This window comes from Triticum urartu, chromosome 6 (genome assembly GCF_003073215.2).
Source record: "Triticum urartu cultivar G1812 chromosome 6, Tu2.1, whole genome shotgun sequence".
NCBI classification, from domain to species: Eukaryota; Viridiplantae; Streptophyta; class Magnoliopsida; order Poales; family Poaceae; genus Triticum; species Triticum urartu.
The window spans coordinates 446,134,973-446,160,935 of NC_053027.1; the positions used below are offsets into that span (position 1 = coordinate 446,134,973).

General features: G+C 45.9%; 1 protein-coding gene across 1 annotated transcript; it reads right to left on the minus strand.

Annotated features, from left to right (window-relative positions):
- Window positions 1–1,033: 1,033 nt before the first annotated feature.
- On the minus strand, window positions 1,034–4,553 carry LOC125514092 (probable methyltransferase PMT15). The gene is made up of 6 exons (XM_048679349.1): window positions 3,723–4,553; window positions 2,665–2,875; window positions 2,278–2,575; window positions 1,808–2,200; window positions 1,583–1,660; window positions 1,034–1,485 (listed from the first exon to the last, which is right to left on the minus strand). Exons 1-6 carry the CDS (start codon window positions 4,449–4,451, stop codon window positions 1,269–1,271), a joined length of 1,926 nt encoding a protein of 641 aa, XP_048535306.1. The 5' UTR covers window positions 4,452–4,553; the 3' UTR covers window positions 1,034–1,268.
- Window positions 4,554–25,963: the final 21,410 nt, after the last annotated feature.

The following is a 25,963-nucleotide window of genomic DNA, read 5'->3' on the forward strand; positions in this document are numbered from 1 at the left end:
CAAATCGGCAGGCCGCCGCACCGCGTACGCAGCTCTCTGAGCCAACAAAGTCTTAGGCCCTGTTCAAAGTCATTCCAGCTCCTAAAATTACGAGGAGCTGCGGAGCATTGTTTCCCAGCTCCGTGTTTTTTAACTCCAGCTTTGGAAACGGAATGGTGGAGTGGCAGGTCTCCGAACAGGGTCTTAATTAACGAGTGAAGAGCCTTGATCGCCTTCAGCACGCCCCCGCAGTGCTTGCCAGCCACTGAGTCATTGTGCAGGTGGAATTTTTTTATGCAAATACTTTTACTCTTGCCGCTACAGAACAAAAAAAGAATCCCCACCTGCGCATCATCCGGTTTTCAAAATGTGAAGTTTTTCACATTCAAAATGGGCCGAATCGGGAGGTCAGGCTTACAACATGCCAGCCTACTCAACAAGGATCCACGGGCCCAAGAAAAGCAGCCCAGGATAATAAAATTTCAATCACTCGTTTCAAAAAAAAAATTTCAATCACCAGGCAGTAAAAGCAGTCCAAATCAGGACTGAACAAATTAACCTGTTCATGTACCGCGAAACTGTTGGCCTTGCTGTTACAACTGTTAGCTGCGAGTGTTTGGACACTCCTCCGTACTGTCCAAAATATGTGGGCATGCAGTATGGGCCAATGGGAAAGTTTCAGATCAGACTCTTTAGACTTTAGAGAGGCCTCCTGCCCTGTCAATATGTCTGTATCAATTCAATTCATGACCCCATTATCCCCCCTAGCGCTTCTGAGACGGTCCCCATTTTGTCGCCGGTCGGGCATCCTAAGCATGTAGCCTCATACAGTTGCGAGATCTGAAGAAGAAAAAAGGCATATAGCCTCACACAGTTGCGAGATCTGAAAGCCTAAGTTGGCTATGAATAAATCCTGAATCCAGTGTTGCTCATCAGTTAACTTTTCTGAAGACATAGCCAAGCTGGATTTTAAATACTCCCCCGTATCAAAATATAAGACGTTTTTTAACAGTCATAGTATCAAGAAACATCTTATATCTTGATACAGAGGGAGTAACTCGCAAACAGTACTTCTATTAATCACTTGATGCAATTTAGCGATCAAGTGACACATACAAATTATGCCGTGTTTTACAGCTTACTTGGAGACGAATTTCCTATATAAAGACATAAATAAAGAGCATAAAATAGGCAGTTCATGGAGCTACAACAAATGGCGATCCAACTTTGAGATCTTCCGAGCAATGTGCTTATGAGCAATACTATATAGATGCTATACTCCACTGGTGCTATTGGTTCTTGGCAGTCCAATACGTCTTGGCAACCAGGAGGATCTTCTCCCGGACGAGCGGGCCGTCTTCGTGGTCGACGATCTGGCTGTCCCACCTCATCCGGTCGGCGACGCTCTTGACCTTCACCAGCATGTCCACGTCGTCTCTGATGATCACCGTGCCCTCGGGCCTCAGGACCCTGTCCATCTCCAGCAGAATGGTGTCCATCTCACACCTTGCAGAGTGGCAAGCCGGCCCGTCGTCAGAGAGGGTGAACACTGACGCAAGTTCATTACAGGGGAGTTTTGATGCAGATTATGTATGTATGTTACCTGCTCTTGTACAGAGTGAAGACCGAGTCGGCGTGGATGAGATCGTAGGTCCGCGGATAGGTGGACGTGCCCTCGCACCTGCAGTGAATTAATGGATGCAACGAGATCAGAAACCGTACGTTGCGAGACCACGACGCCGACACCGACACCGGCGCACCGCTGGTGATCACTGTGGTAGGGGCCATGCAGTGGTACGACTGGTGTGCCCGGTGGTAGAGGACTAACCAGTCCTGGTAGCTTCCGATGAGGCCGCGCTCGTAGACCACCCCGAGTGCGCTGGAATTGGCCACGGCCGGGACCATGTTCATGACCCACAGCGGGTAGCTCGCCAGCGCCGCCGCGAAGCCGCCGAGGCGGGCGTTCATGTCGAGCACGTTGCGGTACCGTCCTTTCTGCTCGAACTGGTTGATCACCGCCTTGTAGTGGCGGACCCGCTTCTTCCACAGCTCCGTGTCCTGCTGGAACGCCTTGGCCGTCACGCCCTTGACCGTGCCCCGGGAGACCCTGGGCGGCACGGCCGTGAGCCTGTGCGGCCACTTCTTCACCGCGCCGCCGGCCACCTCGCTCGCGTCCGAGACCTCCGGCAGTGGCGTCACGCAGGCCTCCATCTTGTCGTACCTACCATGAGAGCTCAATTACAGCAACGAAACTGGTAAGTTAATGTTAATGACTCGATGTGGTCCTGTGATAATTACCACGCTGCGTCGGCATTTTTCTTGGAGCAGAACGGCGGCGACTTGGCGGCCTTGCGGGAGGCCTTGCAGCCGGCGTGGTTGGCGGGTTTCTGCCAGACGGCGATGTCGCCGGCCTCCTTGATCTTCTTCCAGCAGAGGCTCCGGGCGACCGCCTCGATCGCCTCCTGCTCGGCGTTGAGGTCCTCCTTGCTCCTCTCCCACCCCTTCCAGTACTTCTTCCAGTTGATGGGCGGCCCGGACAGGATCCAGTACCCGCCGGGGCGCAGGACACGGTCCAACTCGATCAGGTACAATCCATCTGCACGTTTTTTCACAGCGCATGCCTGAGCTGAGTGACCAGGGGTGGAATGGAATTGCGTTTCGGTGAAGAGATGACGGTGGGCGTACCGTAGAGGTGCCAGGGGATGAGGCAGCGGGAGCAGTGCGCCATGTCGAAGGCGCGGGCCGGGTAGGTGAGGCGGTTGGAAGCGAGGACGCCGATCATGGCGGGGACGCCGCGCTCCAGCGCGAACTGCACCTGCGCCTCGTGCGAGTCCCGCGGCGCGAAGGACATGGCCAGGATGTCCCGGGACAGCAGGTACGCGCCCCAGCTCGCCACCTGCACAGCCCGCTCACCACGCATCAGACATCGGAGAGGAATGCTACCACTACACTACTACTACTACGTGCCATTTCCGCCATTCCCATGCTACGTACTACCACCACGGTTGGCTTGTTCTGAGGTCCAAAGTGGAAAGTTTCTTCCTACGGAATTACTTCAGGGTTCAGATAGCAGGTCGGCATTCGTGCAGGCAAGTGGTACTAAAATCCAGCCCTATGCGGATCAGCGAATGCACGTGAACGCAGTACATTTGATCGCAAAAAAAAGTTACCCTGCAAACGTTACTGAAAAGATAGACGACACTTGAACGGTGTCACAGGTGCAGGCTGGCAGTACCCATAATTGTGCTACTGTGCATTCGTTGAAAAAAGGCCACGATATTTTTGTCAATAATTTTGTGGCACCGGCTGAAAAGTGACAAGTCAAGCTTTTTTAATGAGTGACAGCTGAGTTCTGACCAGTCAAGTGAATAGCAGATTTTACAGTCCACTCGTGCTGTTTCAATTCTACTAGTTGTAGTTCATAGTTGCATAATTCACAGTTAGGTGAGAATTTCACCAATTCAAATGATGAAAAATATAACAAATGTGTTATTACTAATTAATTCACCCCATGTAATATGTTTTCAACATTCTGCAGTTTGTTCTCTCTAGTACTGCTACTATCTGAGAGTATCTGACAGACCTGTTTTGACCTCGGTTGAGCAAGAAATGTTCGCGTTTCCATTTCTCACTAAGATGCAGTAATACTACCACAAGAACTAAGCCGGTTTCGAGCAAGCAATCCATCCTAAACCTAGTTAAGCAATTAGAGATAATTAAGATTAAGAAGCTTGGTAACTTACCCCGCAGCCGGTGTCGAGCGCGGTGCGGATGGAGCCATCGTGGAGCGGGATGAGCTTCCCAATGTCGTCGATGTAGGCGTCGGCGCCGTGCGGGAACATGGTCCCGCCGCCGGGGAACCGGAGCTTGTCCCCGTCCACGCGGATCCAGTTCTGCACCGCCTTCTCCACGGTGAGCTCCTTGTGCGGCACGTTGGCGAACCACGCGACGTCGCGGCTGGCCGGCCACGGGAACGGGTTGCGGTACCCGGCGGGCGCCGGCACCAGGCACCGCAGCCGCTCGCGCCCCGAGGGGCAGTGCCGCTCCCGGTACACCAGCCGGTCCCGCGGGTAGCGCAGCGACCGCTTCACGTCCTCGCACGGCGTGTACTCCGAGTACTCGGCCGGGCACGCCGGGTACCTCCGCGGCGCCGAGGACGCGGAGGACGCGGCCCTGGACGCCACGGCGTCGACCGCCGCCGCGTGGTGCGCGGAGAAGTCGAGGGACTGAGCGGCGGCGGCGGTGGTGGTGGAGGGGGTGAGGGTGGTGGTGGTGCAGGAGATGTCGGTGGCAATGGTGACGGAGCGGGAGGGGGAGGAAGGGGAGAAGCCGCCGCCGTGGTGCCAGGCGCCCAGGAGGTAGGAGGCGGAGCAGAGGAGGGCGACGGCGGCGAGCGGCAGGAAGAAGGAGCGCCGGGCGGCGGAGTGGGCGGGGGGGATGTGCAGCTTCGTGGCCGCCGACCGGACCCCCATTGCTCCTTCCTCGCTCTGCTTCGGCAAGCAAGCAAGCACCCGCCCTGTGCTCACTGCTCAGTGCCCACTTCACTCTGGCTTGGTCAGTGTGGTCACTCACTGAGCTGGTAGCCCTGCCCGTTAGGTAGCCAGGCGGGGACACGGGTGTGAATAGCGCGTTTGTTTGGGACGCGGCTAATCTGCACCCGAGCTCATATGCTCCCGCATGAACAGTAAAATCGAAAAAAAATCAAATTTTTTTTAAAAATTCTAAATTTTTTTTAGAGAAACATTGACAAAAGTTCTAAGTGCCTGCAAAAATTCGTCATGAAATCACATTCCTAGAAGGCGTGGCAAAAAAAACAAAAATAGTACTCTGAAAAAGCTACTTTCAAATGCATTTTGAAGCGCTGAATTTGTTTTTTTTTGCCACGCCTCACAGGAATGTGATTTCATGATGAATTTTTGCAGGCACTTAGAACTTTTGTCAATGTTTCTCTCAAAAAAAATTTGGAATTTTTTGAATTTTTTTCGATTTTTTTCGATTTTACTGTTCATGCGGGAGCATATGAGCTCGGGTGCAGAATGAACTTTTCGGTTTGATTTGATCTACTGTGCGCGGATTAGGTGGTGATTACGAGTAAAAGTCACCCGTAAACAGCTTTTGACCGCGCATCGGTCTGTAATTCTGTGTTCTTATCAAGAATGTTCAGCTCGTGAGGCCACTGGATCTCGATGCTCATGTGATTTGCTCACTGCACACCATCCTAACCTTTTGTTGTTTGTCTTTACTGCTCATGGCCGGTGGCTCTAGCACGTGTTGGAAACATTCGCTGAGCTCAAGTATAAACAAATATCAACAGTTTTATTAGGGCATCTCTAACGTTAACTCGCCAATTTGCTTCGTGTCCGCAAACAAAGGACCAGTTCACCGATACTGATGTCTGAGACCGTCATTCAACGCGGTTGGCATACATTTCAAAACCTAATTGAATTAACGGGATGAAATTCATGCAAACATGGCGAATTTCAATAAACTGGACAACATTCATGCAAACACGATAAATTTTCATTACATTTCAAACATTAGAAAGGAAAAAAACGTTCTGGCCCTAAACCTATACTAAGGCGGCGGCCGGCGTCCAAGCCCTTGCCGTCCTCCATCTGCCGTCTCTATGAGCACCAATGATAAGACCGATGAAGTGAAGTTGCGGTCTTCGGCGAGGAAGTGTAGAACATGGGAGACGGACTGGCACACATGACACACAAGGCCTTGCCGCCTCCCATGCGCTACTCATCCTCGTAGAAGTCCGCGCCTTGCCCGTCGCCGGTGAACATGAGGTCCAAGATGGAAATGTTGGTGCCGCCCTGTCGTCGTCCCACTCCCACCGGACCGCATGAAAGTTTGTCAGCGGCGTGTAGGAGGCGCAACTGATGTTGTTCTCGTCCGCGATCATCTGCAACTGCGCCTCCGTGGCGATCGCTTCCTGGCGAGCGGCGGCTTGAGCATGGGCAGTAGATGGCACACTGCTCTGTGACAAAGTTGTGGTTCGTCCGGCCATGCCTGCCACGACTGCCTCGCTCGCGCGTTCGCTGTCGATTTCTAGGAGGAATAGGTTGTACCGTTGTTCTTCCTACGCCTGCTGAAACACCGACATAGGCTGCTCCTCCGCCATGGCAGCGATGAGATGCACTAACAATTTGCTAGTTAAATATGTGATCAAATTTAACCACGATAAGACTAAGAAACATACACGGAGGGTAGTGCCATCAACGGCCTAGCATACTTGCTTTGGCGGGAATATTGTTGATGGTGTGTAAGAGCATCTACAAACCTGATCACATAATTTGGGACCCTATATACCTGCGCGTCCGCTCGGGGTAACCGGGCAAACCGCATTTCTCCCAGTCCATATCCACACACACCTCATATGTCCTATCTCAAATTCATAGAAAACCATGCAAATTACGTACCCTACATAGATCAACATATAAACATAGCAATCAGGCATACTAGCTCTGTCTCGGTGAATAAGTCATTCGCGTAGTTTTAGATCGACGATTTAACTATCTAAATATGTATTATATGTGACAAATATATATATATATATATATATATATATATATTTAAAAACTATATCCGTGTAGAAATCTAGTGATATACTTTTTATAACATATAACACATTTAATTTCTCAAATCGATGATCTAGAACTACGCGAATGATTTATTCACCTAGACGGAGGTGGTAGATAACATATAAGCATAACAATCCAACATAGATATGACATTAAAAATTTAACACAATCTAATACAAATGGGCATGTCGGAATTCATCACTTAACTAACTTAGATACTTATTAAAACTCAGAGATAGGGCGGCCGGATTTCACCTCTTCCTCGCGGAACGCTTCCCCTTGGGGTCTCGGGAGCGGCGACTGTCCATGTCGCGGGCGTCGGTAGCGGGGGGCGCATCGCCTTCTGTTGTGTCACTGTCCGACGGGGAAGAGGAGGAGGACAAGATGATGATCCTCGCCATGCGCCGGGTGGCGTGATTCTGCTCCGCCGCGAGTCGTACAACTCTCTTCATCACCACCCTCTGCATCGTCAATTGTCGGGACTGTTGGGGTACGTAGTAATTTCAAAAAATTCCTACGCACACGACAGATCATGGTGATGCATAGCAACGAGAGGGGAGAGTGTGTCCACGTACCCTCGTAGACGGAAAGCGGAAGCGTTAGCACAACGCGGTTGATGTAGTCGTACGTCTTCACGATCCGACCGATCAAGTACCGAACGCACGACACCTCCGAGTTCTGCACACGTTCAACTCGATGACGTCCCTAGAACTCCGATCCAGCCGAGCTTTGAGGGAGAGTTCCGTCAGCACGACGGCTGGTGACGATGATGATGTTCTACCGATGCAGGGCTTCGCCTAAGCACCGCTACGATATTATCGAGGTGGATTATGGTGGAGGGGGGCACCGCACACGGCTAAGAGATTCAAGAGATCAATTGTTGTGTCTCCAAGGGGTGCCTCCCTCCCAGTATATAAAGGAGTGGATGAGAGGGAGGGGGGCGGCCACCCTAGGCGCGCCCCATGAGGAGTCCTACTCCCACTGGGAGTAGGACTCGCCCCTTCCATGTGGGAGTAGGAGAGGAGAGGGAAGGAGAGAGAGGGGGAAAGGAAAGGGGGGTGCCCCCTCCTTGTCCAATTCAGACTGGGGGGGGGGGGAGGGAAGGGGGCACGCGGCTGCCCTTAGCCGCCCCTCCTCTTCTCTACTAGGGCCCAATAGGCCCATTAGCCTCCCCGGGGGGTTCCGGTAACCCCCGGGTACTCCGGTATATGCCGAAACTCCCCGAAACCATTCCGGTGTCCGAACATAGTCGTCCAATATATCGATCTTTATGTCTCGACCATTTCGAGACTCCTCGTCATGTCCGCGATCCCATCCGGGACTCCGAACTACCTTCGGTACATCAAAACCATAAACTCATAATATAACCGCCATCGAACTTTAAGCGTGGGGACCCTACGGGTTCGAGAACTATGTAGACATGACCGAGACACGTCTCTGGTCAATAACCAATAGCGGAACCTGGATGCTCATATTGGCTCCCACATATTATACGGAGATCTTTATCGGTCAAACTGCATAACAACATATGTTCTTCCCTTTGTCATCGGTATGTTACTTGCCCGAGATTCGATCGTCGGTATCTCAATACCTAGTTCAATCTCGTTACCGGCAAGCCTCTTTACTCGTTCTGTAATACATTATCCTGCAACTAACTCATTAGTTGAAATGCTTGTAAGGCTTATAGTGATGTGCATTACCAAGTGGGCCCAGAGATACCTCTCCGACAATCGGAGTGACAAATCCTAATCTCAAAATACGCCAACCCGACAAGTACCTTCGGAGACACCCGTAGAGCACCTTTATAATCACCCAGTTACGTTGTGACGTTTGGTAGCACACAAAGTGTTCCTCCAGTAAACGGGAGTTGCATAATCTCATAGTCATAGGAACTTGTATTAGTCATGAAGAAAGCAATATCAACATACTAAACGATCAAGTGCTAAGCTAACGGAATGGGTCAAGTCAATCACATCATTCTCCTAATGATGTGATCACATTAATCAAATGACAACTCTTTGAATATGGCTAGGAAACATAACCATCTTTGATTAACGAGCTAGTCAAGTAGAGGCATACTAGTGACACTCTGTTTGTCTATGTATTCACACATGTATCATGTTTCCGGTTAATACAATTCTAGCATGAATAATAAACATTTATCATGATATAAGGAAATAAATAATAACTTTATTATTGCCTCTAGGGCATATTTCCTTCAGTCTCCCACTTGCACTAGAGTCAATAATCTAGATTACACAGTAATGGTTCTAACACCCATGGAGCCTTAGTGTTGATCATGTTTTGCTCGTGGAAGAGGCTTAGTCAACGGGTCTGCAACATTCAGATCCGTATGTATCTTGCAAATCTCTATGTCTCCCACTTGGACATGGTCCCGGATGGAATTGAAGCATCTCTTGATGTGCTTGGTCCTCTTGTGAAATCTGGATTCCTTTGCCAAGGCAATTGCACCAGTATTTTCACAAAAGATTTTCATTGGACCCGATGCACTAGGTATGACACCTAGATCGGATATGAACTCCTTCATCCAGACTCCTTCATTTGCTGCTTCCGAAGCAGCTATGTACTCCGCTTCACATGTAGATCCCTCTACGACGCTTTGTTTAGAACTGCACCAACTGACAACTCCACCGTTCAATATAAACACGTATCCGGTTTGCGATTTAGAATCGTCCGGATTAGTGTCAAAGCTTGCATCGACGTAACCATTTACGACAAGCTCTTTGTCACCTCCATAAACGAGAAACATATCCTTAGTCCTTTTCAGGTATTTCAGGATGTTCTTGACCGCTGTCCAGTGATCCACTCCTGGATTACTTTGGTACCTCCCTGCTAAACTAATAGCAAGGCACACATCAGGTCTGGTACACAACATTGCATACATGATAGAGCCTATGGCTGAAGCATAGGGAACATCTTTCATTTTCTCTCTATCTTCTGCAGTGGTCGGGCATTGAGTCTTACTCAACTTCACACCTTGTAACACAGGCAAGAACCTTTTTTTTTTGCTTGATCCATTTTGAACTTCTTCAAAACTTTGTCATGGTATGTGCTTTGTGAAAGTCCAATTAAGCGTCTTGATCTATCTCTATAGATCTTGATGCCCAATATATAAGCAGCTTCACCGAGGTCCTTCATTGAAAAACTCTTATTCAAATATCCTTTTATGCTATCCAGAAATTCTATATCATTTCCAATCAACAATATGTCATCCACATATAATATTAGAAATGCTATAGAGCTCCCACTCACTTTCTTGTAAATACAGGCTTCTCCAAAAATCTGTATAAAATCATATGCTTTGATCACACTATAAAAACGTTTATTCCAACTCCGAGAGGCTTGCACCAGTCCATAAATGGATCGCTGGAGCTTGCACACTTTGTTAGCTCCCTTTGTATCGACAAAACCTTCCGGTTGCATCATATACAACTCTTCTTCTAGAAATCCATTCAGGAATGCAGTTTTGACATCCATTTGCCAAATTTCATAATCATAAAATGCGACAATTGCTAACATGATTCGGACAGACTTAAGCATTGCTACGGGTGAGAAGGACTCATCGTAGTCAATCCCTTGAACTTGTCGAAAATCTTTTGCAAAAAGTCGAGCTTTATAGACAGTAACATTACCTTCAACGTCAGTCTTCTTCTTGAAGATACATTTATTCTCGATGGCATGCCGATCATCGGGCAAGTCAACCAAAGTCCATACTTTGTTCTCATACATGGATCCCATCTCAGATTTCATGGCCTGAAGCCATTTTGCGGAATCTGGGCTCACCATCGCTTCTTCATAGTTCGTAGGTTCGTCATGGTCTAGTAACATAACCTCCAGAACAGGATTACCGTACCACTCTAGTGCGAATCTTACTCTGGTTGACATAAGAGGTTCAGTAACAACTTGATCTGAAGTTTCATGATCATCATCATTAACTTCCTCACTAATTGGTGTAGACATCACAGGAACCGGTTTCTGTGATGAACTACTTTCCAATAAGGGAGTAGATACAGTTACCTCATCAACTTCTACTTTCCTCCCACTCACTTCTTTTGAGAGAAACTCCTCTAGAATGGATCCATTCTTAGCAACGAATGTCTTGCCTTCGGATCTATGATAGAAGGTGTAAACAATTTCCTTTGGGTATCCTATGAAGATACATTTCTCTGATTTGGGTTCGAGCTTACTAGGTTGAAGCTTTTTCACATAAGCATCGCAGCCCCAAACTTTAAGAAAAAACAACTTTGGTTTCTTGCCAAACCACAGTTCATAAGGCGTCGTCTCAACGGATTTCGATGGTGCCCTATTTAACATGAATGCAGCCGTCTCTAAAGCATAACCCCAAAACAATAGCGATAAATCATTAAGAGACATCATAGATCGCACCATATCTAGTAAAGTACGATTACGACATTCGAACACACCATTACGCTGTGGTGTTCCGTGTGGCGTGAGTTGCGAAACTATTCTGCATTGTTTCAAATGTAGACCAAACTCTTAACTCAACTATTCTCCTCCACGATCAGATCGTAGAAACTTTATTTTCTTGTTACGATGATTTTCAACTTAACTCTGAAATTCTTTGAACTTTTCAAAAGTTTTAGACTTATGTTTCATTAAGTAGATATACCCATATCTGCTTAAATGATCTGTGAAGGTGAGAAAATAACGATACCCACCGCGAGCCTCAACATTCATTGGACCACATACATCAGTATGTATGATTTCCAACAAATCAGTTGCTCGCTCCATAGTTCCGGAGAACGGCGTTTTTGTCATCTTGCCCATGAGGCATGGTTCGCAAGTAGCAAGTGATTCCAAAAGTCCATCAGTATGGAGTTTCTTCATGCGCTTTACACCAATATGACCCAAACGGCAGTGCCACAAATAAGTTGCACTATCATTATCAACTCTGCATCTTTTGGCTTCAACATTATGAATATGTGTATCACTACTATCAAGATTCAACAAAAATAGACCACTCTTCAAGGGTGCATGACCATAAAAGATATTACTCATATAAATAGAACAACCATTATTCTCAGATTTAAATGAATAACTGTCTCGCATCAAACAAGATCCAGATATAATGTTCATGCTCAACGCTGGCACCAAATAACAATTATTTAGGTCTAAAACTAATCTCGAAGGTAGATGTAGAGGTAGCGTGCTGACGGCGATCACATCGACTTTGGAACCATTTCCCACGCGCATTGTCACCTCGTCCTTAGCCAATCTTCGCTTAATCCATAGTCCCTGTTTCGAGTTGCAAATATCAGCAACAGAACCAGTATCAAATACCCAGGTGCTACTGCGAGCTCTGGTAAGGTACACATTATTAACATGTATATCACATATACCTTTGTTCACCTTGCCATCCTTCTTATCCGCCAAATACTTGGGGCAGTTCCACTTCCAGTGACCAGTCTGCTTGCAGTAGAAGCACTCAGTCTCAGGCTTAGGTCCAGACTTGGGTTTCTTCTCTTGAGCAGCAACTTGTGTGCTGTTCTTCTTGAAGTTCCCCTTCTTCTTCCCTTTGCCCTTTTTCTTGAAATTGGTGGTCTTATTGACCATCAACACTTGATGCTCCTTCTTGATTTCTACCTCTGCAGCCTTTAGCATTGCGAAGAGCTCGGGAATTGTCTTATCCATCCCTTGCATGTTATAGTTCATCACGAAGCTCTTGTAGCTTGGTGGCAGTGATTGAAGAATTCTGTCAATGACGGTATCATCCAGAAGATTAACTCCCAGTTGCATTAAGTGATTGTTATACCCAGACATTTTGAGTATATGCTCACTGACAAAACTATTCTCCTCCATCTTGCAGCTATAGAACTTATTGGAGACTTCATATCTCTCAATCCGGGCATTTGAAATATTAACTTCAATTCCTGGAACATCTCATATGCTCCATGACGTTCAAAACGTCGTTGAAGTCCCGGTTCTAAGCCGTAAAGCATGGCACACTGAACTATCGAGTAGTCATCAGCTTTTCTCTGCCAGACGTTCATAACATCTGGTGTTGCTCCTGCAGCAGGTTTGGCACCTAGCGGTGCTTCCATGATGTAATTCTTTTGTGCAGCAATGAGGATAATCCTCAAGTTACGAACCCAGTCCGTGTAATTGCTACCATCATCTTTCAACTTTGCTTTCTCAAGGAACGCATTAAAATTCAACGGAATGATAGCATGAGCCATCTATCTACAACAACATAGACATGCAAAATACTATCAGGTACTAAGTTCATGATAAATTTAAGTTCAATTAATCATATTACTAAAGAACTCCCACTTAGATAGACATCCCTCTAATAATCTAAGTGATCACGTGATCCAAATCAACTAAACCATAACCGATCATCACGTGAAAATGGAGTAGTTTTCAATGGTGAACATCACTATGTTGATCATATCTACTATATGATTCACGCTCGACCTTTCGGTCTTAGTGTTCCGAGGCCATATCTGCATATGCTAGGCTCGTCAAGTTTAACCCGAGTATTCTGCGTGTGCAAAACTGGCTTGCACCCGTTGTAGATGGACATAGAGCTTATCACACCCGATCATCACGTGGTGTCTCGGCACGGCGAACTTTGGCAATGGTGCATACTCAGGGAGAACACTTTTATCTTGAAATTTAGTGAGAGATCATCTTATAATGCTACCGTCAATCAAAGCAAAATAAGATGCATAAAAGATAAACATCACATGCAATCAATTTAAGTGATATGATATGGCCATCATCATCTTGTGCTTGTGATCTCCATCTCCGAAGCACCGTCATGATCACCATCGTCATCGGCGCGACACCTTGATCTCCATCGTAGCATCGTTGTCGTCTCGCCAACTATTGCTTCTACGACTATCGCTACCGCTTAGTGATAAAGTAAAGCATTACAGGGCGATTGCATTGCATACAATAAAGCGACAACCATATGGCTCATGCCAGTTGCCGATAACCCGGTTACAAAACATGATCATCTCATACAATAAAATATAGCATCATGTCTTGACCATATCACATCACAACATGCCCTGCAAAAACAAGTTAGACGTCCTCTACTTTGTTGTTGCAAGTTTTACGTGGCTGCTACGGGCTGAGCAAGAACCGTTCTTACCTACGCATCAAAACCACAACGATAGTTCGTCAATTTAGTGTTGTTTTAACCTTCTCAAGGACCGAGCGTAGCCACACTCGGTTCAACTAAAGTTGGAGAAACTGACAGCCGCCGGCCACCTGTGTGCAAAGCACGTCGGTAGAACCAGTCTCGCGTAAGCGTACGCGTAATGTCGGTCCGGGCCGCTCCATCCAACAATACCGCCAAACCAAAGTGTGACATGATGGTAAGCAGTATGACTTGTATCACCCACAACTCACTTGTGTTCTACTCGTGCATATAAGATCAACGAATAAAACCAGGCTCGGATGCCACTGTTGGGGAACATAGTAATTTCAAAAAAATTCCTACGCACACGCAAGATCATGGTGATGCATAGCAACGAGAGGGGAGAGTGTATCCACGTACCCTCATAGACTGAAAGCGGAAGCGTTAGCACAACGCGGTTGATGTAGTCATACGTCTTCACGATCCGACCGATCAAGTACCGAACACATGGCACCTCCGAGTTCTGCACACGTTCAACTCGATGACGTCCCTCGAACTCTGATCCAACCGAGCTTTGAGGGAGAGTTCCGTCAGCACGACGGCGTGGTGACGATGATGATGTTCTACCGATGCAGGGCTTCGCCTAAGCACCACTACGATATTATCGAGGTGGATTATGGTGGAGGGGAGCACCGCACATGGCTAAGAGATCCAAGAGATCAATTCTTGTGTCTCCAAGGGGTGCCTCCCTCCCCGTATATAAAGGCGTGGAGGAGGGGGAGGGGGCGGCCACCCTAGGCGTGCCCCATGAGGAGTCCTACTCCCACTGGGAGTAGGACTCCCCCCCCATGTGGGAGTAGGAGAGGAGAGGGAAGGAGAGAGAGGGGGAAAGGAAAGGGGGGTGCCCTCCTCCTTGTCCAATTCGGACTGGGGGGAAGGGGGCGCGCGGCTGCCCTTGGCCGCCCCTCCTCTTCTCCACTAGGGCCCAATAGGCCCATTAGTCTCCCCGGGGGGTTCCGGTAACCCCCAAGTACTCCGGTATATGCCCGAAACTCCCCGAAACCATTCCGGTGTCTGAACATAGTCGTCCAATATATCGATCTTTATGTCTCGACCATTTCGAGACTCCTCGTCATGTCCGTGATCACATCCGGGACTCCGAACTACCTTCGGTACATCAAAACACATAAACTCATAATATAACCGTCATCGAACTTTAAGCGTGCAGACCCTACGGGTTCGAGAACTATGTAGACATGACCAAGACACGTCTTCGGTCAATAACCAATAGCGGAACCTGGATGCTCATATTGGCTCCCACATATTCTACGAAGATCTTTATCGGTCAAACTGCATAACAACATATGTTGTTCCCTTTGTCATCGGTATGTTACTTGCCCGAGATTCGATCGTCTGTATCTCAATACCTAGTTCAATCTTGTTACCGACAAGTCTCTTTACTCGTTCCGTAACACATCATCCTGCAACTAACTTATTAGTTGCAATGCTTGCAAGGCTTATAGTGATGTGCATTACCGAGTGGGCCCAGAGATACCTCTCCGACAATCGGAGTGACAAATCCTAATCTCGAAATACGCCAACCCAACAAGTACCTTCAGAGACACCTGTAGAGCACCTTTATAGTCACCCAGTTATGTTGTGATATTTGGTAGCACACAAAGTGTTCCTCCGGTAAACGGGAGTTGCGTAATCTCGTAGTCATAGGAACTTGTATAAGTCATGAAGAAAGCAATAGCAACATACTAAACGATCAAGTGCTAAGCTAACGAAATGGGTCAAGTCAATCACATCATTCTCCTAATGATGTGATCTCGTTAATCAAATGACAACTCTTTGTCTATGTCTATGAAACATAACCATCTTTGATTAACGAGCTAGTCAAGTAGAGGCATACTAGTGACACTCTGTTTGTCTATGTATTCACACATGTATCATGTTTCCGGTTAATACAATTCTAGCATGAATAATAAACATTTATCATGATATAAGGAAATAAATAATAACTTTATTATTGCCTCTAGGGCATATTTCCTTCAGGGACTCCTCAAGCCCCATGTACAGCACCGCCACATTTTTACGGAGATGTTGGCGTGCGTCCGTCTCCGCGGATGTGTTGAAGCGGCGGATGGCATTGCGGACGGCCTCGTCGTCGTTGCTGGGGGAGGTAGCAACTCCGTTGTTAATTTGCGAGACCTGCACTTGGAGCAGTTGGAAGTCGCCTTTGCCACCCGCATCCTCACGCGCTGATAGGCGCGACCCTCGGAAGCCTGCTACCTTGCAGCAGGCACGAGCACCCATCGGCTCCCCGGAGGAGCAGCTCCTAGCAGTCTCGGGCGCCTCTGCTTTCCCTGTCGCTTGACAAGGGATGACAGGGACCGCGTCGGACTGTCGCAGGGTGCCCGAGAGCTATAGCTGCCCACCCGGCTTGCCGACGATGCCGCGAAAGAGGACCTCCAATTCCGGTCCATCCGCGACCAACGGAGGCCAATGCGGAGTGCTACCTCCTCCTCATATGGTGTCGACGAGCTTGAGGACTCCACAATGAGATTCTCCCAGCCGATGGAGTAGGAATCGCTGTCGGCCATGGAGGAGGGGAGGGGATTGGGCGGAAATGGGAGGGGGATGAGACGGACAAGGAACGGATAGGTTGAGCTAGTGAGGTTTTGACTAGGATTTGCTTGTCTGTCTTCAGGTATTTGTGGGGCAGGTCTGGTGGCGGCGTGGGACATAGTGAGGTGGTTCGACATGGCGGACGCGCCCTGACACGTTCGAGTCTCCCCACTACAGGAATTAGGCACTTTGCCGTCTGCCATGGCTGACAACAAAGGCATGCCTGGCGGACGGCAAAGGCCTTTGCCGTCAGCCAGCAGATGGCAACACGTCCGGCTGAACGAGCTACGACAAAGGGCACTTTGATGTCTGCTGGCAGACGACAAAGATGCAAAGGTCTTTGCCGTCTGCCAGGACGGCACATGTGGCAGCTTAAGGCTGTTAAGGGGTTAACGGCGTGCTTTGCCGTTTGCTCGCAGATGGCAAAGACCTTTGCATCTTTGTCGTCTGCCAGCGGACGACAAAGTGCACAAATATGCCAGCCCAGATGCCCCCCAGGTAGCTGCCACATGGTACGCTATGCCGTATGCAAGCAGACGGCAAAGATGCCATGGTCTTCATCTGCCGACAGATGGCAAAGTTGCCAAATAGGCCAGCCCAGTGCACCCCAGGTTGCACAGGTAGCTGCCACGTGGCAACTTTGCCGTCTGCTGGCTGATGGCAAAGCTCTTTGCCATCTGCCAGCAGACGGCAAAGAGCCTGTACAACCCCTATTTTTTCTTAAATTCATTCAATTTTGCAGAATTTCACAGATATATATATATACAGATTTGAAAATACTTTCAACAAGCATAACAACACATATACAAACCAAATCATATCCCTGCCATATGGATATGATCATCGGACCACATACATTAGTATGTATGATTTCCAACAAATCTGTTGCTCGCTCCATTGTCCCGGAGAACGGCGTTTTAGTCATCTTGCCCATGAGGCATGGTTCGCAAGTACCAAGTGATTCACAATCAAGTGATTCATAATAAAGTGATTCCAAGTCCATCAGAATGGAGTTTCTTCATGCGCTTTACACCAATATGACCTAAAAGACAGTGCCACAAATAAGTTGCACTATCATTATCAACTCTGCATCTTTTGGCTTCTATATTATGAATATGTGTATCACTACTATCGAGATTCATCAAAAATAGACCACTCTTCAAGGGTGCATGACCATAAAAAATATTACTCATATAAATAGAACAACCATTATTCTCAGATTTAAATGAATAATTGTCTCGCATCAAACAAGATCCAGATATAATGTTCATGCTCAACGCTGGCACCAAATAACAATTATTCAGGTCTAAAAATAATCCCAAAGGTACATGTAGAGGTAGCGTGCCGATCGCGATCACATCGACTTTGGAACCATTTCCCACGCGCATCGTCACCTCATCCTTAGACAATCTTCGCTTAATCCATAGTCCCTGTTTCGAGTTGCAGATATTAGCAACAGAACCAGTATAAAATAACCAGGTGCTACTGCGAGCATTAGTAAGGTACACGTGAATAACCTGTATATCACATATACCTTTGTTCACCTTGCCATCCTTCTTATCCGCCAAATACTTGGGGCAGTTCCGCTTCTAGTGACCAGTCCCTTTGCAGTAGAAGCACTCAGTCTCAGGCTTAGGTCCAGACTTGGGCTTCTTCACTTGAGAAGCAACTTGCTTGCCGTTCTTCTTGAAGTTTCCCTTCTTCCCATTACCCTTTTTCTTGAAACTTGTGGTCTTGTTGACCATCAACACTTGATGCTCCTTCTTGATTTCTACCTTCGTAGCCTTTAGCATCGCGAAGAGCTCGGGAATAGTCTTATCCATCCCTTGCATATTATAGTTCATCACGAAGCTCTTGTAGCTTGGTGGCAGTGATTGAAGAATTCTGTCAATGACACTATCATCCGGAAGATTAACTCCCAGTTGAATCAAGTGATTATTATACCCAGACATTTTTGAGTATATGTTCACTGACAGAACTATTCTCCTCCATCTTGCAGCTATAGAACTTATTGGAGACTTCGTATGAACTTATTGGAGACTTCGTATCTCTCAATCCGGGCATTTGCTTGAAATATTAACTTCAACTCCTGGAACATCTCATATGCTCCATGACATTCAAAACGTCGTTGAAGTCCCGGTTATAAGCCGTAAAGCATGGTACACTGAACTATCGAGTAGTCATCAGCTTTGCTCTGCCAGACGTTCATAACATCTGGCGTTGCTCCTGCAACGGGTTTGGCACCTAGCGGTGCTTGCAGGACGTAATTCTTCTGTGCAGCAATGAGGATAATCCTCAAGTTACGGACCCAGTCCGTGTAATTGCTACCATCATCTTTCAACTTTGCTTTCTCAAGGAACGCATTAAAATTCAACGGAACAACAACACGGGCCATCTATCTACAACAACATAGACATGCAGAAAACTACCAGGTACTAAGTTCATGATAAATTAAAGTTCAATTAATCAAATTACTTAAGAACTCCCACTTAGAGAGACATCCCTCTAATCATCCAAGTGATCATGTGGTCCATGTCAACTAAACCATGTCCGATCATCACGTGAGATGGAGTAGTTTTCAATGGTGAACATCACTATGTTGATCATATGTACTATATGATTCACGCTCGACCTTTCGGTCTCAGTGTTCCGAGGCCATATCTGCATATGCTAGGCTCGCCAAGTTTAACCCGAGTATTCTGCGTGTGCAAAACTGGCTTGCACCCGTTGTATGTGAACGTAGAGCTTATCACACCCGATCATCATGTGGTGTCTTGGCACGACGAACTTTCGCAACGGTGCATACTCAGGGAGAACTCTTATACCTTGAAATTTAGTGAGAGATCATCTTACAATGCTACCGTCAATCTAAGCAAAATAAGAGGCATGAAAGATAAACATCACATGCAATCAATATAAGTGATATGATATGGCCATCATCATCTTGTGCCTTTTATCTCCATCTTCCTCCAATGGTGATTAAACCAAGGCAATGGAGACCAATGCTCTGATACCACTTGTAGGATCTAGAAGTAGATGTGTCTAGAAGGGGGGGGATTAGACACTTAATGCTAAAGTTGCAATTTTTAAGCTTTTTCGGCTTAAGTGGAGGTTAGGCACAATTTCAACATACACAATACATATCGAGCAAGCATGCAAAGAGTATATGAGTAGCGGAATGTAAAGCAAGCAACTTGCAAGAATGTAAAGGGAAGGGTTTGGAGAATTCAAACGCAATTGGAGACACGGATGTTTTTCCCGTGGTTCGGATAGGTGGTGCTATCCTACATCCACGTTGATGGAGACTTCAACCCACAAAGGGTAGCGGTTGCGCGAGTCCACAAAGGGCTCCACCCACAAAGGGTAACGGTTGCGCGAGTCCACAAAGGGCTCCACCCACAAAGGGTCCACGAAGAAGCAACCACCCACAAAGGGTCCACGAAGTAGCAACCTTGTCTATCCCACCATGGCCATCGCCCACACAGGACTTGCCTCACTAGCGGTAGATCTTCACGAAGTAGGCGATCTCCTTGCCCTTACAAACTCCTTGGTTCAAATCCACAATCTTGTCGGAGGCTCCCAAGTGACACCTAGCCAATCTAGGAGACACCACTCTCCAAGAAGTAACAAATGGTGTGTAGGTAATGAACTCCTTGCTCTTGTGCTTCAAATGATAGTCTCCCCAACACTCAACTCTCTCTCATAGGATTTGGATTTTGTGGAAAGAAAATTTGAGTGGAAAGCAACTTGGGAAGGCTAGAGATCAAGATTCGTATGGTAGGAATGGAATATCTTGGTCTCAACACATGAGTAGGTGGTTCTCTCTCAGAAATAGGATGCTGGAAGTGTAGGCTCAGTCTGATGGCTCTCTCACGAATGAAGAGGAGGTGGAGGGATATATATAGCCTCCACACAAAATCCAACCGTTACACACAGTTTTCCAATCTCGGTGGGACCGAATCAACAAACTCGGTCAGACCGAAAAGGTAAACCTAGTGACCGTTAGAGATTTCGGTGGGACCGACTGGATCAACTCGGTGGGACCGATGTGCTAGGGTTAGGGTAAATCCAAAACTCGGTTTGACCAATTACTCAAACTCGGTGGGACCGATTTGGGTAATAAGTGAAACTGAGATTTGGCCAAGCAAACTCGGTGGGACCGATTGCATATCTCGGTGGGACCGAGAATATTGCAATGGGTAACAGAGAGTTTGCAAGCCCATCTCGGTGAGACCGAGATCCCATCGGTGAGACCGAACTGATTAGGGTTTGGCAGTGGCTTATGACAAGTGAAACTCGGTGGCGCCGGATAGGAAGAATCGGTAGGACCGAGTTTGGCTTAGGGTTTAGGTCAAATGTGGAAATGGGAAAGTATTTGAGGATTTTGGAGCATATCATTAAGCACATGAAGCAAGAGGCTCATTAAGCAACACCTCATCCCTCCTTGATAGTATTGGCTTTTCCTATGGGCTCAATGTGATCTTGGATCACTAAAATGTAAAATGAAGAGTCTTGAGCTTTAAGCTTTAGCCAATCCTTTGTCCTTAGAATCTTGAAGGAGTTCCCACAACCTTTAGTCCATGCCACTCCATTGTTGAACTTATCTGAAACATGCTAGATAGAAATGTTAGTCCAACAAGAGATATGTTGTCATCAATTATCAAAACCACCTAGGGAGCACTTGTGCTTTCAATCTCCCCCTTTTTGGTAATTGATGGCAACATACATCAAAGCTTTAGATAAAGATATAAAGAACAGCAAGTAAAGCTTTGGAAGGACATGTAACAAGCATAGGCTCCCCCTACATGTATGCACTCATGTAAATATGAAATATAGAGACATGTGAGAGCATAACCATGACAGAGTAGGCAATGTGTTACATGCATCTTGGCCATATGCATCAGAGCAAAAGATTATCAAGGAAAATACCTTCATGCTCATGAGTCCTTCTTGCAAACAGTATGTACATAAGCAAGAACTCCTCATACTCATGATTTTGATGCATATACTTACCTTGTGGTCTTGAGTTGGCTTAGGATGGAATGAACCTGCACAAACAAGGTTAGATAACACAGGTACATCCACTAGCCAGAGCAAACAAAAGAAACCACAAGAATACCAAGACTGGGATGACATGTAGAGAGTGAGTACAAGGTACCACATTGAATTCAACATGTCCCCAAGAATAAAGATATGCAATGAATTTGACTGATTTCTTTCCCTTAGGTGTCTTGCTCCCCCTGAATCTTACATGGGATATTGGGAGAAGATAGGGAACAGAAAATCAGAGCTGAAAGATACAAATGGATAGAACTTAATGCAACTACATGTCTTTCCCCCAAAAAGACATGTGACATCTCTCCTCTTGAACATCAAGTATCTGGGATCCTTGAGTATTTTCTCTCCCCCTTGAGCTTTGATGTGATCTCTTTCTCCCCCTTTGACATCAATTTCCAAGTAGGTTTTTCCTGGAATCCGTCGAATAGGTTTGGTCCTTGAGATTCAGCACAAAGCAGAGGATAAAATTGTGATGCTTGTATAGGACAAGATTCATTGAGTGGAGCTGGATCAGAAGAAATGTAGAACAAGTGGCAAACTGTTTTTCTGATTGCAAAGTCAGTGGCACCGAGTGGCACATTTAGGTGGTACCGGAAAGATTCGGTTGGACCGAAAATTGCAAGTCGGTGAAACCGAGTTTACACAGAGAAAAACACTTGTCACCTCAGCTCACTAGACATGTAGCATCTCACAAAGATTTGCAATGAATTTCCTGAAGGATTTGCAAGGAATTAAGTGCAGAAAATGCAGAACAAAAACAAAGAGAAAAGAGAAGAAACTGAAAGATCTAGATGAAGTTTTTTTTTGTTTTTGAAAAAGGAGAGAGAAAATAAACATGCATGAGACAAATGCAATAACACAAAGAAAGAACACAAGAGAGCTTCATCTAGAGTTGGGCGGTGACATAGTCACCTATGTTGGAGTATATTGACTTAGGAGTCAAGTGAGAACACTTGATCATAGGTCATACTCATCGTTTAAGCTCAAAATGGGGTTACCATTTTTCGTTTAAGAATCTTGATGTATTCACATCTTGTTGAGTTGCTTTGACTCATGTCTTGGAGTAAAGCTTCTCTAAGATGGAATAACATACCTTGGGTGGTGGTGTGGTTCTTGCTCATGTAGTTGAACTTGTGTGGGTGCTCAAGGTTGATGTAGCTCATCAAGAGTTGGGAGCACCACTTGGAGTTTGAGTTTACCTACCTACATGGGTTAGTTCTTGCAAGGAAGAGCACTTGTGTATCCAAAAATGACAATCATGAAGCTTAACATAGAATTTGTCAAAGGATATGTTTGAATGGTTTTGTGCTACCTTGTCTTCAACCATTATTGTGTAGAGTCTTGGTGATGTAGAGATTGCTCAAGATGTGAGTGAGTCGCAATCCCATGGAATTAGATTCAACCAAGCACCCACATGGGTTAGACAACATGCAAGGTGCAAATATATCCAAGACATAAGATAGTTATCATAAGAGATATATCATGGATTAGTCATAAGCTCATGTCTTGCATGTATCTAATGGAGTTTCTACTCCAAGTTCGAAGCATCAATGATGTTCAATTCTCCTCTCAACCTGCAAAACACTTTCTCATCAAGTGGTTTAGTGAATATATCCGCTAATTACTTATCGGTGCGAACATGCTTAAGATTGATATCACCCTTAGCAACATGATCTCGAATGAAATGATGACAAACTTCAATATGCTTAGTTCGAGAATGTTGTACAGGATTATGACCAATTTTGATAGCACTTTCATTGTCACAAAGCAGTGGAACATGTTTCACATAAATCCCATAATCTTTAAGAGTTTGGGTCATCCAAAGTAATTGAGCACAACATGAACCAGCGGCAATGTATTCCGCTTCGGCGGTGGATAAGGATACCGAGTTTTGTTTCTTGGAAGACTAAGACACAAGAGATCTACCAAGAAATTGACAAGTACCCGAAGTGGACTTTCTATCAACCTTGTCTCTGGCATAATCCGAGTCGGAATAGCCAACAAGATCAAAAGAAGACCTCTTAGGATACCAAATGCCAAAATTTGGTGTATGGATTAAATATCTCACTATCCTTTTCACAGCCTTAAGATGACAATCTTTAGGAGCAGCTTGATATCGTGCACACATGCACACACTTAGCATAATATCGGGACGTGAAGCACATAGGTATAACAATGAGCCAATCATAGAGCGATAAACCTTTTGATCAACCGGTTCACCATCTTTGGTTAAATCATTATGTCCACTAGTAGGCATGGGTGTAGACATACCTTTGCATTCTTGCATATTGAACTTCTTGAATAAGTCCTTGGTGTACTTTGTTTGAGAGACAAATGTACCTTCCTTAGTTTGCTTGATTTGCAACCCGAGAAAGAATTTGAGTTCACTCATCATAGACATCTCAAACTTATCTGACATTAGATTTCCAAACTTTTCACTAAAGAGAGGGTTAGTTGAACCAAATATGATATCATCAACATAAATTTGGCATACAAATAGTTCTCCATTAACCCTTTTAGTAAAAAGAGTAGAATCAATTTTACCAATTTCAAAACCACTTGTAGTAAGGAACTTGGTCAAGCATTTATACCATGCTCTAGGAGCTTGTTTAAGACCATAAAGAGCTTTGTGAAGTTTGTAAACATGATTTGGTTTCTTAGGATTGATAAAGCCGGGAGGTTGTTTGACATAAACTTCCTCCTCTATTTCACCATTTAGAAAAGCACTTTTAATGTCCATTTGGTACAAGGTGATATTATGGTGATTAGCATAGGCAAGTAAGATGCGAATGGACTCAAGTCTAGCAACGGGAGCATACGTCTCACCATATTCCATACCTTCGACTTGTGTGTACCCTTGGGTGACGAGACATGCTTTGTTGCGAACCACTTGTCCATCTTCATCTTGCTTGTTGCGAAACACCCATTTGGTACCAATGATGTTGTGGTTGTTGTCGGGCTTCTCAACCAATGTCCAAACTTGGTTTCTCTCAAAATTATGTAGCTCTTCATGCATAGCGTTTATCCAATCCGGATCTTCCAATGCTTCTTCAACCTTCATAGGTTCAATGCTAGAGATGAACGAATAGTTTTCACAAAAGTTAGCTAAACGAGTTTTTGAGCGAGTGATTCTCCCGGTTTGTATATCATTGAGGATTTGCTCGACGGGATGATCTTTGGCAATTCTTTCTCGAACTCATGAGAGCTTTTGCTTGGGTCATCGTTGAACATCTTCTTCATCTTGTTCTTCTTCTTGGCCTTCTTCATTGTTGACGTCGTCGTTCTCTTGTCGTGGTGGAGAAGGAGGTTGCTGATGTTCGTCTTGATGTATTTCCTCATTTTCTTCATCTTGGTGTGTCCCACTTGTGGATGCTTCCGTGTCGATCCTTGGTTCACCTTGTCGTGAAGTAGAAGCTTCCACTTGGACGGATGAAGTACTCTCCTTCACCTCCGTTGGACGAATTTTGCCAATGGACAAGTCTTGAATTGCTTCTGAAGGGTCTTTGTCTCCTACATCAATTGGCAATTGCTCTACTTGCGAGCCATTAGATTCATCAAACTTCACATCTACCGTCTCTTCAACCTTTCGGGTGAAATTGTTGTAGACATGGTAAGTGTGAGAGTTTGAGCCATAACCAAGTAGAAAACCTTCATGAGATTTAGGAGCAAACTTTGAACGACGATGCTTATCAAGAATGTAACACTTTGAGCCGAATACTCGAAAGTATCCAACTTGGGGTTTGTTACCGGTGAGAAGCTCGTATGCCGTCTTGCCGAGTAGCTTGTGAAGATATAAGCGATTTGTTGCGTGACAAGCTGTCTCAACTGCTTCTGCCCAAAAGTGCTTTGGCGTTTTGTATTCATCAAGCATCATTCTTGCCATTTCGATCAGCGTCCGGTTCTTCCTCTCAACAACTCCATTTTGTTGAGGTGTGTACATAGCCGAGAACTCGTGTGAAATCCCTTCTTCGTCAAGAAAGGTGTCCACATTTGCGTTCTTGAACTCCGTTCCGTTGTCACTCCGAACCTTCTTGATCTTCACATCAAACTGATTTTGGGACTTCCTAGCGAAGTTTCTGAAGATCTTTTGGACCTGCGACTTGTCATTAAGAAAGAACACCCACGTAAATCTTGAAAAATCATCAACTATAACTAGGCCAAAAGAATTTCCAACGAGACTCTTGTAGGCGTTGGGACCAAAAAGATCCATGTGAAGTAGCTCGAGTGGCCTCCTTGTGGTCATGATGTTCTTCACGGGATGTCTTCCTCCAACCTGTTTACCTGCTTGACAAGCACTGCAAAGTCTATCCTTACCAAATATGACATCGTTAACTCCAAGGATATGATTTCCTTTAATAAGCTTGTCAAGGTTTCTCATGCCAACGTGACCTAGTCGTCTATGCCACAACCAACCTTTTGAGGATTTAGCAACAAAGCAAGTTTTAGATTGTGCCTTTCTAGAGAAATCGACAATGTAAAGATCACCTCTACGCATACCCGTAAAGACCATTTTATGATTGTCTCGACGAAATACTTGGCAATCTACCTCGGTAAATAGGACATTCAAACCGAAATCAGCAAG

What these genes read in the sequence shown, in the direction of transcription:
- LOC125514092 (XM_048679349.1), bottom strand. Translation starts at nt 4,451, where the DNA reads ATGGGGGTCCGGTCGGCGGCCACGAAGCTGCACATCCCCCCCGCCCAC. An exon ending in CGCTCGACACCGGCTGCGGG is followed by an intron (nt 2,876 to 3,722) that starts GTAAGTTACCAA and finishes CGGGCTGTGCAG; the next exon opens with GTGGCGAGCTGGGGCGCGTA. An exon ending in TTCACTCTGTACAAGAGCAG is followed by an intron (nt 1,486 to 1,582) that starts GTAACATACATA and finishes CCACTCTGCAAG; the next exon opens with GTGTGAGATGGACACCATTC.